This window comes from Mya arenaria, chromosome 9, assembly GCF_026914265.1.
Source record: "Mya arenaria isolate MELC-2E11 chromosome 9, ASM2691426v1".
Taxonomy (NCBI): domain Eukaryota; kingdom Metazoa; phylum Mollusca; class Bivalvia; order Myida; family Myidae; genus Mya; species Mya arenaria.
Window position 1 is genome coordinate 54,493,818 of NC_069130.1, and position 15,635 is coordinate 54,509,452.

The 15,635-nt window shown below is 32.1% G+C and overlaps 1 protein-coding gene across 1 annotated transcript; it reads left to right on the forward strand.

The window, feature by feature from the left end:
- Window positions 1-8,740: 8,740 nt before the first annotated feature.
- Window positions 8,741-12,995, forward strand: LOC128203053 (cytoglobin-1-like). The gene is made up of 3 exons (XM_052904308.1): window positions 8,741-9,117; window positions 10,702-10,927; window positions 11,418-12,995. The coding sequence occupies exons 1-3, from the start codon at window positions 8,897-8,899 to the stop codon at window positions 11,550-11,552; spliced, it is 582 nt and encodes a 193-aa protein (XP_052760268.1). The 5' UTR covers window positions 8,741-8,896; the 3' UTR covers window positions 11,553-12,995.
- The last annotated feature ends 2,640 nt before the right edge of the window (window positions 12,996-15,635 follow it).

Sequence of the window (15,635 nt, forward strand, 5' to 3'; positions counted from 1 at the left end):
ATTGTCAACACTAAAACCATATACTTGTCAGTATATAATAAGATTCAAACGTACACAACAATACTGCACTGAATTGTCATTGATCATGATCACATATCTCCAAAGTTGTACGTTTATCTATCCACGTGGGATAGTACATTCCATTTTTGAACATACCTGCATAACAAAGCACACTGAAAATGGAACCCCACGTACAAATACACAAAATAGCTATCATTTGAACAGTTTATAACTCGTACACACGTTTTCAAGAATCAAGTAAAATATATAAAGCTTGTATTATAGAGTTTTAACATACATCGTTCACGATTATTTTATGTTGTTTCATAGTTTCTACACATTATGTCCTAAATACATGAAGTTCGTCAACAGTCGATGCACCCGTTTGTTAAGTGGTCGAACTATCAAATACAGTTTAATCTAATGGATCCTTTTTTGAAACAGTATCGGTCCCTTTGTCTCGTAATGGTTCTATTCTTGTTGCATATTTCTCCTGAATCTTGCGTTATTGTTAATTGCTTAACGCCATCATCGACTGCAGACCATGTATTGTGTCATGCGTAAAATAATATCTGTATGTGACATTTAAGTGATTGAGAAATTTACTAATGCAATTGACATCAAAATGATATAATAATGAATGTTCTGTTTAAACGATATAATTATGAATGCTCTGTTAAACGAGATGGCTTCATGATAACTTGCCTTGATATCAAAAAACCTACATTGAATAATTACAAAAATGTCAACTATTTTACCATAATTATATATTTTTCGGAAAGATCTTAGTCTACTTGTATGTATTTCCGATATATATTGGAACTTTGGCCAAACAATATGTACTGTTACTCAAAAAGCGTTCATTTTTAATGGTGATTATCTTATTCAATGAACAAAATCTATACTAATATAAACATTTTTTCAACTTGACTTTACGTTCCATCGTTATAAACGAAGCAGACCTTGAATCGCATATTTTCAAGATTGAAACACGATAAATATCACGTTTTGAAGCTATATTTTGTAATCATATTTCTTAGAATCCTACGAAAATGGAATTTGATGGTTTATTGGTGTTTGCTACGTAAGACTCTGTCTGTTTATAGCATGATATACAAATATTATCCTAGAGGCCTCGATTGATGACAGAATAAATTTGATAAAGAAACGGATTGTCCCTACAGTCGAATTGCTGTATTGGCGAAGCTATATTTATTTTGATATATGGGATAAATGTGAATGTATGTTATTGCTAACATATTTCCAATGGCTACCTATATACCATTGAACGAACCTGCAAGGAGCAACGACATTCCATTGCAAATTAATGTTTATAATGCAATAAGGTCACAACCCTTCAAAACAACACCTTGCACAATGCGGTAAAACACTTCGATATTTTGGGATACAGATAATTCATAATAACGATAATATACGTGGTCATTTAAGATGCATAACATGTTTTCACACTTTAAAATAGTTACAATAATTTCAAACGCAGAACTGTCACTGTTTCAAACCGTTTTTGAAGTAACAATTTAATGGGTGAAGCAAAATGACGTACAGAAGGATTCGTCTGTTAAAATATCGTTTTCCTAAAACATTCCACATAAACTTCACCTTAGGGACACAGATATGTAAACGAAGCTAAAATGATACTTTTAGGCTGACATTTATCATGACTTTTCATGATTACTCATTTGCGTCGATTCTCATAAGGTCAACCATTTGTTATATAAGCAAGAGCAAGATCCTCGTTTTCTTCTGAATTATATTTAAAATCCGTGTCTTATGTACTATTTTCCATTAGCTCAATTCATACTATCGTTTATATTAAATTATCGCTGTGTATAAGTCTCTTCTTCAGTGTGAAAATGTGTAACGTATATTAAAAATAAGAAAACAATTGCTGATACAAATGCCTCGATTATGCTCCTAATTATTTCTATATTAACTTTCACATACGAATTCCTTAACAGTGTGCCTACCATCGTGCACTTGGTTTTGAATTATTTGTCGATTTTGGAAACTCTTGGTTAGCTGAAAGATTACCAAAATAACAATCAAATGTATGTTTACATATCGAACAAAACCACGTGGCGTGTAAAACATCAGTCGTACAATAATCGAATGCAAACGAGCGTTATTGGTAAACCCCAAAGACACATTTAATCGCCTTTATACACATCAGACAATGATCCTTTATAATATTCGGTTCATGTTTTAACCTTTGGCTATAAGGCTTGTTTCTGTAGTTTTTCGCACATGTATAAGGGCTGAAACTGAATGCAACAGTCTTGACGAGAATGTGCTTATTCTTATTTTAGTCAATGTAATACCAATGTGTCATTATAGGTTGAATGTTGAAAAGGTTTTTGAATAAAACCTAACGATTAATTTTCGAATAACTTTTTAGAGAAAAGAAAACTGCCAGCTTCTGATTGAAATATACACTTATTCAGTATGTTTAAACTTACGCATGGCTCATCTAAGTGCTGAAAGTTCACGTTAATGACTACATAATGTTCTCAGGCTTTGTTGTTTATACTAGTCGTTAAGAGGTGATCTTAATACTCTGCAGGATGAATTAAAACTCGTTCAGAAGTTATCAAGTAATCAAGATCCAACTGACGATTTTCAGCTTTCCAACCAGATTAGAAACTGATGTTTACACTCATCATTAAATGAAGGTTAATGGTTCGAGATAACAATTGACTTGGGTTTATCATGGTATCAATATGTGTTTTTATATACATTCGAAATGTATATGTTTGGTGCTTGAAAAATAGTGGATAATTATTTGTTACAGCGTAAGACAACACTATATGCAACTGAGTGAGCACATTAATATTTCACGAGATGCTAAGCGGTGGAAGAAATTGATACTTTCGGTGTTCAAGAAATGAAATATATTGCTATCTGACAACCACACAATCTCTTATTTATTTATTCCATGTTTAAAACATTTGACAACAAGCGTGCAGGATAATCACATAAACTGCACTACTTGTGAGGTATATATGGTTATTACAGAGGCTTCATTTACAGAGAGTAATGTCCGGTGGCTATGCATATTTCAATCAAATTGGAGCTGTATTTTCTCGGTGCCATCTTGCATACATGAGGATGTTAAAAATAACTGGTAACTTGATTATAAACATCATAAGATGCACATTTTCAATTTCGAATGAATGATACATTGTTTAACAGGGACTATTTAGCTATAGAACAAATATGTCCTCATTGTTTTAACGTGGCTGTGTCAAGATATTTAAAAGAATATTTGTTTTTCGTCACTTCAAGACAATATCACCTTTTGTTTTCCTTTTTTTCTGCCAAACAACGTGTCGTTTCATTTTATATAATAATAATTATATTTTGTAATAATAATAATAATAATAATAATAATAATAATAATAATAATAATAATAATAATAATAATTATCATAATAATGATAATTATAAAAATACTAATTATAATGTTATAAGTATAATAATAAGCTCTGTTTAATACGTCCGTAAGATATGTGTTTTAGATATATTTATCTTATAATTTCGTGTTAAATATAATATATATAATAATCGTAAACAATTAGGTATGTTTTATATCATATCATAAATAATCGTAGTTTAAGAATACAGACCACGTGAAGCACAAAATCCATGACAATGCAAATTATTCGGAGTCATATTCTTTTTTGGCTGTAAATGAAAATAGTGGCATTAGTTGTGACGTGCAACGAGAGTGATGTACAGATATTGTATGGCTTTCTATTGACGTAGAATGACACGTTATACGTAACAACTAGCGCAGAGGTGTAATAACATAGTGTTAATATATAAGAATCATGCTATAAACAACACGAAACAGAAGTAGCATTTTTAAAAACCGAACTGTGTTAATTTGCTTTTGAGTCTGGGTGTATATAATGCTTATGTATCCTGAAGCTGGTAACAATCATACTTTTTGTCATAAATGAAACAAAGATGAAAGCTTAGATTGACACAGCATACTAGACATGTCAAGTAGGACTTGAGTAAAAAAACATAATGTCACAATTTGTAGACTACATCCAAGCCATAAAATACTAAATATATAATACAAAACTGTAGCTATCCTCCAAAAGAGTAACTATTAAAACGGATAGACCGAATACACCACAATCAACGCCTTTACATGAGCGTTTATGAACTCCTTGTATCTTATCAAAGGATGATTAACCTTTTCTTCTTGAATACACATTGTATAATTAACTAAGAATTAGATATGAACACGGGTGTTTAATAAAAAAATAAAAACATATATAAAAGTCCATACTTTGAGTTGCTAAAATTCGCAATTATGACGACAATCGAGTACCATAGCTAAAAAAACAACTGATTTGTAGCACAATCAAACGTTATTCTATGGCAAAAGCAAACTGCTCTTTGGTTGCACAATCAAATGTTATACTATGGACAAAGTATTCGGCTGTTTTGCTACACAATTGAAAGTCATACTATGACATCAACACACGACTAATTTGTTGCACAATTAAATGTTATACTATGCTAACAACAAACTACTCTTTTGTTGCACAACACACGCTTTTATTGTTGCAACACTAGACTGCTGTATTTATCTCGCTTTTTATCACAATTACATTTTAACGACTGGAGTTAACTCTCAGATCCTGGTAAAATAATTTTGCTTGATTCCTAATATTATTTTTTCCCGAGATTGTATTGACCTAATTTTCTTATCACAGTAATGATTACCCCAACCTGTTCGTCCAGCCGATATTATATATTGGAATTCGTTTTCGAATCAAATCTCATATTCTAGGGCGTCTATTTTACACTTGGGATTATGATCTTCTTTGTATTATGAGCTTTTTTAATAACGTACCAATATGTCGATCGTATTCATTGCCTTTCTTCCGTCTAATTGGTTCTTGTTTTTCCCATGTCAAATATAATACACGTTAATGTGACCCCATTACTGAATTATAGCAAGCGAAAGTATGAGCTTCAAGTATATATAGGATAATATACTTTGTAAGACTGTTTCTCATGGTGTTTTGGTTATGAATGTGTATGTTAATTTTTTAAAGACATATTCTTGGCCTCAAATATTGTTATATTGTTATATGTGATGCAGAGAATGAATGATCAAAATATAGTCTATTGGTTTTCCTCTACTGTGCACGAATTCTTGTAATAATAAATATATATGAACTCCATATTCTACGAAACTGTCTGTACCCTGGTGTTATTACACGATGTGTTTAAACAAATGAGAACATGGTTAACAAATACTGAAATATATTCAATTGCCAACTCATCTAGAGCAATTGTTTTGGCGTTAAGCTAATACCTACCTGTTTTATACCTTCAAGTCGAAGACCCTTTTGTTTTGTTTATTGACAATCTTGACAAAATTAAGATTTATTATTATTGTTGACGACATGATGGTTTATGTGTTTTGTAAAAATGTTCTTAGATATATAAATGAGTATGTTTTTGAAATTTCGTCAGTAACTACATTTAATTATTCTGTGTGTGCTTGGGAATTAATTGAATCTACCAATTACATTAGTACAGCCAGGTGTTCTTGATAAATTGAGGCACACAAAATCTCCTGTATGAAATTTTGCCGTTTGTACATGTATTACAGTCTTTTATAATGAAACGCAGATAGTCCTCATTCCTCGAATATTTGTTTTAATCAAAAGATTTAAAATCCTAAATGTCAGAGTAGAAAACTTGACTGACTGTTTCAATAAGCATTTTACGCACTTATGTGTTCGCTTCGAATGGTATACATAGTATGCTGATAATTGGACTAAGTGGTATTTTCCTAAAATATTACACAATATAAATTGACATTTATGCCGTTTTTGGTTCAAACTCGGCTTGAATGACTGTAGCCATTTCACTGGAATAAACAACATTTCTCAGCGAAAAAAATATAAACATAACGTCTCAACAAAATATTTCCTTGTCTCACTGTTTTATGACCTTTACCAAATGTAAACATCTGGAACGGTTTCGTGTAGAATTTGTTACAGAAACACGGAAGGTGTCATTAATGTAAAAACTAATTTCACTATTATTGCACCAATAGTTCCATTTTAATCCCTTTAAAGCTTTTGATGATGTTTAAATGATTGCCTACCAAGTATACGGCGGCCATGTTCATTTTCGTGAAAATGACGTCAGTGTGCACGTTCTTGTCTTCGTCAGGCAATTATGCCTTATTCGCCCTGACGTGCCGTGATAATCTCACGGGTCGAGACGATAATTATTATTGTTACTATTTATAGAAAATGTGTATTATTTTACCTTTAAATTTGACTTATACTTAACTATAACAATGTTTAAATTTAATCCAAAATGAAACACTATATATGACACGTTAGAAAATAACGCCCTAAATCTTTTGTTAAACATCGGGAAAGGTGGACTGACAGGAATACGAAGGCAATGAGAAATTAGTGTAGTCATAAATTTTGACTATGAGTAAACGGTTTCTGATTGCAAAAACGTAAAGTAGAGATAATCAAATGCTTTCAGTGCAGCTCAGAAACTATGCAATGCTAAAATATGCAGTAATAAATAACCTTTTTACAGCAAAGGAATATCGTGAACAAAAAACAAAAACAATTTAAGTTAAAGCTGAATAAAGGATTTTATAGTTTCATCTTAATTGAAGATTTAATCATTTAAATAAAAATATTATTGTATCGATTGATGTAGCCTTGTTAATTTTAATGATTATACCTGAACATGTTTCCGTTTTACCAACGTTGTATTTAATTTACATTCAACAATTTCTTTCAGGAAAATTCCTATAAAACGACGCGTATCAACTTGAAGCCACTCTGTTCAGTTCAATCCCTTTATTTATGAAATGTTTAGAACACTTTAGTCTTTTTCGCGGTGGTTTACTAATCAAATACATTATGACATACGACGTGTTTTTTCAATGCTTTTTAATCAAGCATATATGCTAAGGTCATTAAAGAATACGTAAATACACATCACGCAGATGTTGCTGTTTTCTCATAATATACAACATATGGAGCACGGTGGTGTTCCTGTAAAGAACGTGAAAGAAAGTATAGACTGAACACATTGACCTTTTGGTATTTTAATATTCCTTTTAACAATTGAATGCTCAGATTGATCCAAGAAGTCGAAAATTAAAAATAAACCCAGTTTAAGGACAAAAGACAAGGGCAAAATCGAAAATGAATCAGAGACACAACGATGTTAACAGCTCATACACAAGTACAGAAAAAACCGAACACTACATACACATTTACCAACACCACAAAGAAACCAATCACTCATTTACATCGCTTACCATTTAAGGATTGGATTAACCCCTTTGGAAAGTCAGTGCAACACGAGTTCACTTGAACCCTAGTCAGCTGGGAGCTTAAACTAATAAATATTGCAACAATCTCACACTTATCCGAAAATTTATCAATAAATACTTCATTAAAAAATAGAAGCCTAATCTGATTACGCAACCGTTCGAAAACAATAAAGACTACAGCAAAAGAATAATATATAAACTGATAAATTATTTTCAAGTTCTCAACGACCTGATATCAACAGAGCCTGAAAACGACGGAATGAAGCCAGTGGAACACTGTTAGCTAGGTCCTAGGAGGTAAGATAAAAGCATTCAAATCAGTTATCAGACACAGCTCGCCATACCAAAGCTAAGCATTATTTACTCATTTAGTCTAATAATAAAGGCATCATTGTACAGACTAGGGGGGGGGGGGGGCACCATACCACACAAAAATATAATATAAATGCAAACGCAGAATCGTCAGTCAATAATAGTACCTATCAAGAAAACTATGTGACTCAAGGCATTTACTTATTATTGGATATAACAATAAACAAAATTGTTCTGAGAACTAAGCTTTTACTTCGTAAGTCAATGATATAAATGGATGGCGTCGAAATGGCTACGAGCAAATAATTGATTTTGTATGATTCTACTTATAAAAGATAATGTATGTTAAGTTGTCTGTTCTAAATTGATTAAAACGTACATACAACGATACCTATTATATATTTGTTTATTGTCATAAATAAAAGTTACATAATATTTTTATCAGCTTAATCACCACCGTGCGTTAATGGATTCCCATCAAAAAACGACTTGCTTTATATAGAAATATTATTTCAAAAAAGAACCTGGATGTATAATGGATATAGCTTTGGAAATGTTATGTTTAGAGCCCGTTTCAATTCCTCTGTAGTCCGATTTAAAAAAAACAACAACAACATATTTTTGAACAAACGTAAACAAGATTAAATTTAATTTATTTGCTTGGGCCTTCTTTTAATCTGCACATTAGGAGAAAAATATTCCGAAATGAATGTTAAGTAGTTCATGTGCTATGCCTTCGTTTATTTTGAATGACCCTTGCACACTTTAGACGTTGATGTTATCGCCTACTACCCGTATAGTATGTGTAAAGCTAGTACTAATCCAAGCCAATTTCGGTGTGTTAATGGATTTCGTAACATACGCCATAAAATAAATGTTCTGACTACAGTAGGCAATGTCGATGAATTTCAAATGAAACAGTACCATTAGTCGAATATCAGTCAGCAATTTACAAGCATTCCAACTATCCGCCTATACCTATTTGAAAACGCAGCTCATTGCAAAATCCAATAACCACACACGAAAACTCGGTGGATATGAAATGATGTATGTATTGGAAAATATCATTAGAAAGACAGATATGAGTTAGGGAACATACTAATGCAAGAACATATTATATAATATATGATGTATAAAAATTGCGGTATTATTATTTTTAAATCTGAGTGATAACATTTAAGCAAGTGTTAACACAAAGTGCTTCGGAGAAAGGTTTTAAAAATGTCGTTATTTAAACGCATTAAAAGGTCTTTGACCGGATCAATACAAACGGATGATTACGAATCCCGCGTGATAAGTAGAAATAATAACAAAACTCGTTCAACTTTTGATCCTCAAATTCTACCGCCTGAAATTAGTGAGCGTGAAGTTGAGATTCTTAAAGACTGCTGGAACACAGTTCAACAGGATGTTGCAAAAGTTGGAATTATTACCTTTGTAGGGTAGGTTTGTCTTTATTTACTCGTATATATGACTCATTTCCATGGCCACAATGAAATAATATATTTTTGTCATAATTTGTTTAATACTTACTTTTTATTTTTGAGATGTATCATATTACATGTAACTCTTTTGAATTGAAGGAAATATGCTGTTTATATTTGAGCTTTTTGTCAAGTGCATTTTTGAAATGACCTTTTAACTTGCTCGCTTAAAATGCAAATGTTTCTATTATTTTACTTTCACTATCAAAGTATGTTGATTGTTAACATCATAAATATTGAAATCAGTGTTGCAACCCAAGTATCTTTAATAGGACAGTCTCGGTGATGAATTGTTATTCACCTATTTCTGATACAAATGTTTAAGGCCCTCATAGCTAATTTATCCAGATTTTTTAGGTATTTATTGCCTAATACTTTTGAACAAATTAATCTACTTACATACTTTAGAAAAGGCATCTGGATGTGTGCCTTATTAGTACCATGGAACTTGTGCGCCTCATGGTGAAGACTATATATACACTGTTTTAATTAGATAAAAGGTAACAACACTCTCAATGATATTTGACTATAGGATGAGGAGTAACTGATTGTAAGCAGAAATTAACTGAAAGCATTCATATACATTATATTTGGTTTGTTTAGCACATAACATTTTTCCTGTATGGTTTAACCGCGACCGTAACAAGATCATAATTTGTCTACATTACCCATCAATTAATTGGGCTAAATGACATGCGAATTGACTATGGTTTTGGTTAAATGATATAATTGATATAATCATAAAATAAAAATATATTTCTCTTCTATAAAGAGAAGCAACTATATTTCCAAAAATAGAAGCTTGTGAACAGTGTCGCTTATTTGATAAACATACAAAGTGCCATTGTTCGTTAGCATGAGAAAGAATAATTTTACCGGATCCCTCCTTGCAAGAAACTGATAAAAGATAGTATCTCCTAAATGTCAAACACTAACCTATGTTTTGATTTATCGCATTAATTCTGTGTTTTCTTTTGATAAGACGGTTTCTGACATAAGGCTGCATGCTCAAGTATCTTACAGTTATTACGAAGATTTGTTTTAAGCGCCTGTCATTCGTGAAATGAAATGTTGATTTCTTAAAACGTACTTGTTGGTAATCTTGTTTGTTGTAACTAGTTAGAGTTGAATGAATATATTCATTTTTTAACTTTAAGCCAATGACATTTCAAAAGCCTTTGATTTATCAACATTATATATACATTGCTGTCGAAACATATATTATGAATATGAAAATTTTATATAACATTACCCCGAATGCAGCATAATGTTGTCTATATAATATTGAAGGAAGTCATACATATTCAAATAATTATAAATTAAAAGTCGTATTCAACAACTAAATATATCGGTTTGATCGTACTGCAATATCCTCTCTTAATTAAATGATTAGTTTTCTTTCTACAAAAACGAAAAATTCGTACTATATTAAAACAGAAGGTGCCTTTGTTTCTAGTATATAGTCAACGTTTCATTGTTTATTATACAAGAGAAACTCGAAGTACCTTTAAATCATCTCATCAAACTTCTTTATACTTTCAGTCTGTTCGAAACCCATCCAGATGTGCACGATGCGTTCATGTCATTCCGGGCAGTTAACACATCCGACCTAGAATATAACGCAATACTTCGTGCGCATGCGCTACGAGTAATGGGAACAGTGAACAAGTGTATTTATAGACTCGACAACAGGGACAAGTTACAAGAGCTTATGACAGAAATGGGCATTCGGCACAAGAACTATTCTGTCAAAATTGAATTCATTGATGTAAGTTGCAGAGTTTAATTGTTGATATTTTTTTCAACTTAGCCTCTCAGAATGTGAACGGGCCCTGTCATAACGAGAAGTCAAACTTGTTCTAGGTTATATGTCTCAGTCAGCTGGTCAGTACAATGGCATCATGCATGGTATCTATTATCATGCTGACTTCGATTAGAATAAAAAAAAAACTTGTGAAACAACAGTAGCCTTCAGTGGAGGTTCTCCTTCCTGCTGTTTACGGTGTTTGTATCAAGCCATGACACTCACATTGGAACGCCGCACTAGAAAGACTGGTAGTTTTTAACAATTTCGTTCAATGGTTTATCAATTTAACTGTTGAGGTAACAGACATTAGAAGGTACACTAAAGAAAAGAGTTATTGTATAGACAACTTAATCGGTTTTCGAGAATTCGAATTCATGCATGCATTTTTCTTGCATTGTATGCTGTTTTATATTGAACAATTAACCTTTCAATATATATTGCTTGTTTTCAGTTGATGGGTCCCCAGTTCATCAGCTCAATTAAGGCCAGTTTGGAAACAGTGTGGACAGACGAACATGAAAAGGCCTGGGATAATTTATTTAAGGTCATGTGTTATCACATGAGGAAAGGAATGTGTAGTATATAAGGAACGTTGAATTTTATGAAGAAAATAACATTTGGTGTAAACTTATATGATACAGTATTATGCACCTGCGTTCAAATTATATGCTGGATATTTAGTTTGGAATCAATATTACGATACATCTGATTGGATGATCTGTCGTAAAATGGAAGGGTTGGACGTTTTAACTTTTGAATAAGCATAAGAAATCATGTTCAACCTCTGCAATCTGTAGATATTATTAACACAAAATATTGAGTATCTCGTGTGATTAAGCTTACTACCAGATGCAAATGTCTGGATTGGAACACCTGACTCGGTGTACGACTAGTGTAGAGTATGTATGCATACATCTAGACTAAAGACAGTTTACAATCACTTTATTAACTAAAACACAAAATGGCTGCATGATAAAAAATTTATTTTAGTTATAAATATATACAAACGAAAACGTATATATGGCACTGCACTATTTTTATAAAAGTAATAAGGTAACTGTTTTATAATTGTATGTGTTGTTCCTTTATATGTGTATAAAGTAATGCTTATTGTATATCAACATTCATAAAACAGTTACAATAATTATATTTTTGACAAATATCATAATCTGATATTATCATCTGACATATTGTTTTAAATTTGCAATTGCAAATGTTAGCAAAATCATTTCTCAGTAAGTCAAAATAAAATGTGTTATTGTGTGCATACGTAAAGCAGGAGATCGGGTAATTTATTACAAACATTCATAAATGTGACCTGTGTTGGCGAATGTTTGGTTCTGTGGTATTCTTTGTTATTTCAACTGTTATTTTACGTTGATAAAGATGGTTCAACGTTGTATTATTTAATAAACCAACAGGCTATGTTACTGAAATAGAAAATGTGATTCAGCTCGAGTGTATAATTTTAATCACAATACTAGTGGGTGAAGTAACAATATTGAACCCTGGTGCAAAGGACAATATTTAAAAACTAGCGAGCATATAAGTGAATACATTTATACTTTATTTCACTAATTGATTTGACACGTTAAAGCTACGCTTACTTTTTACCGTTCCGATACGCAGGAAGATAAACAAACACAAACAAATTCAAAACTGAGTCTCTCCATCATGGCGTAAATACTGCCAATAGCATAACGTTATGATGTCGTTATTGTTTGGCTACAGGCTTATCCATGCAAATACTGCTCTATTAGTATGTTCATCAACATTTTTTTAAGAATTAAATATCCAATTATTTGCAGTACTTGAAACATTTTTAAAACAGTTTTATTCTTTTTTGAAGGGATATAGCAACAACCTCAGCTTCATAGAAACAAACGTTTATCAAACCGTTCCTTAAGTATATATCTCATTGTATTTTTCAACTAATTGTGTACAATAAATGTGCTGTTAGTTCATGCTTATTATGAAACAATTATGCTGCAAGTTGTAAGACAACTAACCAAATATTCGGTTACACTGCTTAAACAATAAATACATAGTAAATAGTTATTTGTCGTATATTTGGGGACCTCCAATTTTGTAGAATTTATTCGTTCGTTCATCCACTTTAATTAACATATTGATGATATTTTTCAACATATATGCTTATTATTTATTGTTTGTGAATGACTTGCTACATGTTGCCAATGTATAGAAAACTATCTATATACAAGTTGCGTTCCTAAGATTCTTTGAATTATTACTCGAAGTATTGATAACACTAAACCTCGTTAACAGTAATTGCAAAATAGCTGTTTAATTAATGACTCAAACACATCATTGCTGATTGTGTGTTTTGTGAAAGAAATGAAAGCATAGTCAGGTGTATTTCATTTTGAAATTGCTAAGATGGCAGTTATGACACTTTTATTAATTCAATGCCAAGACATTGCCAACAGTACTTGTAATAATTCCTGACATTTGAAAGACAGCACCCATATGCAAACGATTAAATCATAAGTGTGAAAGCGAACATGAAACATGAATAGAGACCCGAAAGTATCTGGCAATTATGGTCTACTAAATCATTGATGCAAACAGAACCTGGCGCGACCTACCCGTATGTTCAAAAATATTCCCTAAAATAAACATAACTTGCCCAGTCTGCACTAATAATTCCAATCTATGATTAAACGTGTTATTCAGAATAGCTGTGGGCCACAAGCTTGACACTAACTGAGGTCATATCTATCTCACTTCTCGGAAAGAAGCTTGACGCTAATTTAGGTGATATATATCTCACTTCTCAGAAATATAGAGTTTATCGACGACCTCTTTGTATACCGTGTTTGACCAATCAGGTGATAGTTAATTGCGGGCAAATAATAAGCATTACCTAGCAAATCAAATCTACTAGAGGTGAACGTAACAAGAAGTCTACATAATCGTTTTTTTATTGTACACGGCATTTTCTTTAATATGTTATTTTAACCAAAGCAAAAGTAGAAATATCTTGTCCGACATACATATCATGACCTTGCTTGAAATGTATAATAACTAAATAACATTCACATTCTTTATTTCGCATCTCTATTTCGAGTCCATTATCAGCTCATAAAGTAACTTTAAAAGCTAGCATGATAGAGTTGATATTTTGGAGCTAGGAAAAACTTTGATTGGTATTTTCGTAGCTAAATTGAGTCGTCCTGTATTATCGTCGGACCCTTCATCATGGTCCTTTGGAAATACTACCCCGGTCTGGGAACCTGAATTTTTAAGTAATTTTGAGAACAAAAAACGACCGGTGACATGGTATAACAAGAACATTGGTATTGGTACAATGAAGCTTTAACTACATCGAGGCAGCTAGACCGTACAACTATCCAGATAGTGGAGATAATGCGAAACAAGTGAACTTGTAAAAGAGTATACACATATATATACATGAAAACAAACAAAACAAGCTAACATATACCTGCATGAGTAGTGGATCGCAACTTTTTTTAAGTATATGCCTTTTAATCCAAAATGATACCTTTGAAATAGGTCTGCCGCCGCTTATGCATATTCTGCAATATGTCTTCACCCGCCGTGTACTGTAACGACTATTGTTTACTACAGTTGACGCAAGTTTTAAATGGCATACATTGGCTGTCTCATTTCCAGATAGGAGGATATTAAAAAAACAGAGAGAGATACAAGGAGGTCCTCGCGCTATTTAAGACCTAGCCCGTAGGCCCATAGTAGTTAAAAGTTACAGGGGAGAAACATTTTACTGTGAATACTATAAATTGAACAGTTTAACCGTCGAATGACAGCGAAACTGTTGCTTGCACATTGTATATAGATAACCAATTGAAACGTGAAACTGAATATGGAGGTACCGAGAAAAACACTCGCAGTGCCCAAAAATGTAAGTAAATTACGCCTGTTAGATTTTTGTTTATTAACATTTAAGGAATTAAAGTAATTCAAAAGCCAGAAATGTAAAGAGACTTGGAGTACACATATTGTTATACAGCTAGACCTAGCTATTTTTGTCCATAAACATATTTTGGTGATAATTAGAGTCACAGCGCGACCATTATAAGGTAGGGGAATACAAGAAAAACAATTTAAGGACCATAAACTGATGTGACTAGGTCATCATGTCTTTTTTTACGAATATAAACAATATTGACTCAGATATTCAGCCTATATCCTACGAGATATAAATCCATTATATGTGCCATCTTATTAAGGGCGCATACAAATTGGTGGAGGTACATTGGTGGAACAGGGGTGCTAATCTAACACAATATACTGGAAACGCCTGTATTTTGATTCTTTTTTTATATACATATTAGCCTCATAACAAGACGTTTTGATCAAGTATTCAAATGCATTTGATGTACGTTTTTATACAGCAGGTAGGTATCCAGTAGTTAATTTATGTCTTCAGTCTAGTTCAGGGACAAGTTCGTATACGGTAATTTATGTTTTCTCTTTTTTAATATAAATATTGAATCTATTCTGATGATGTAACTGATATTTTATTGTCATGTACATTGTCAGAAATCAGGATTTTGTTTATGTTAAGACTCGTTTCTCCTGTAGTTTCAATCATTTTATTAATGAAAAATCTCATCAAAAAGAAAGTAAACACAAATGTTCACTAATTGATGTCGGTTTGTAAGAATTA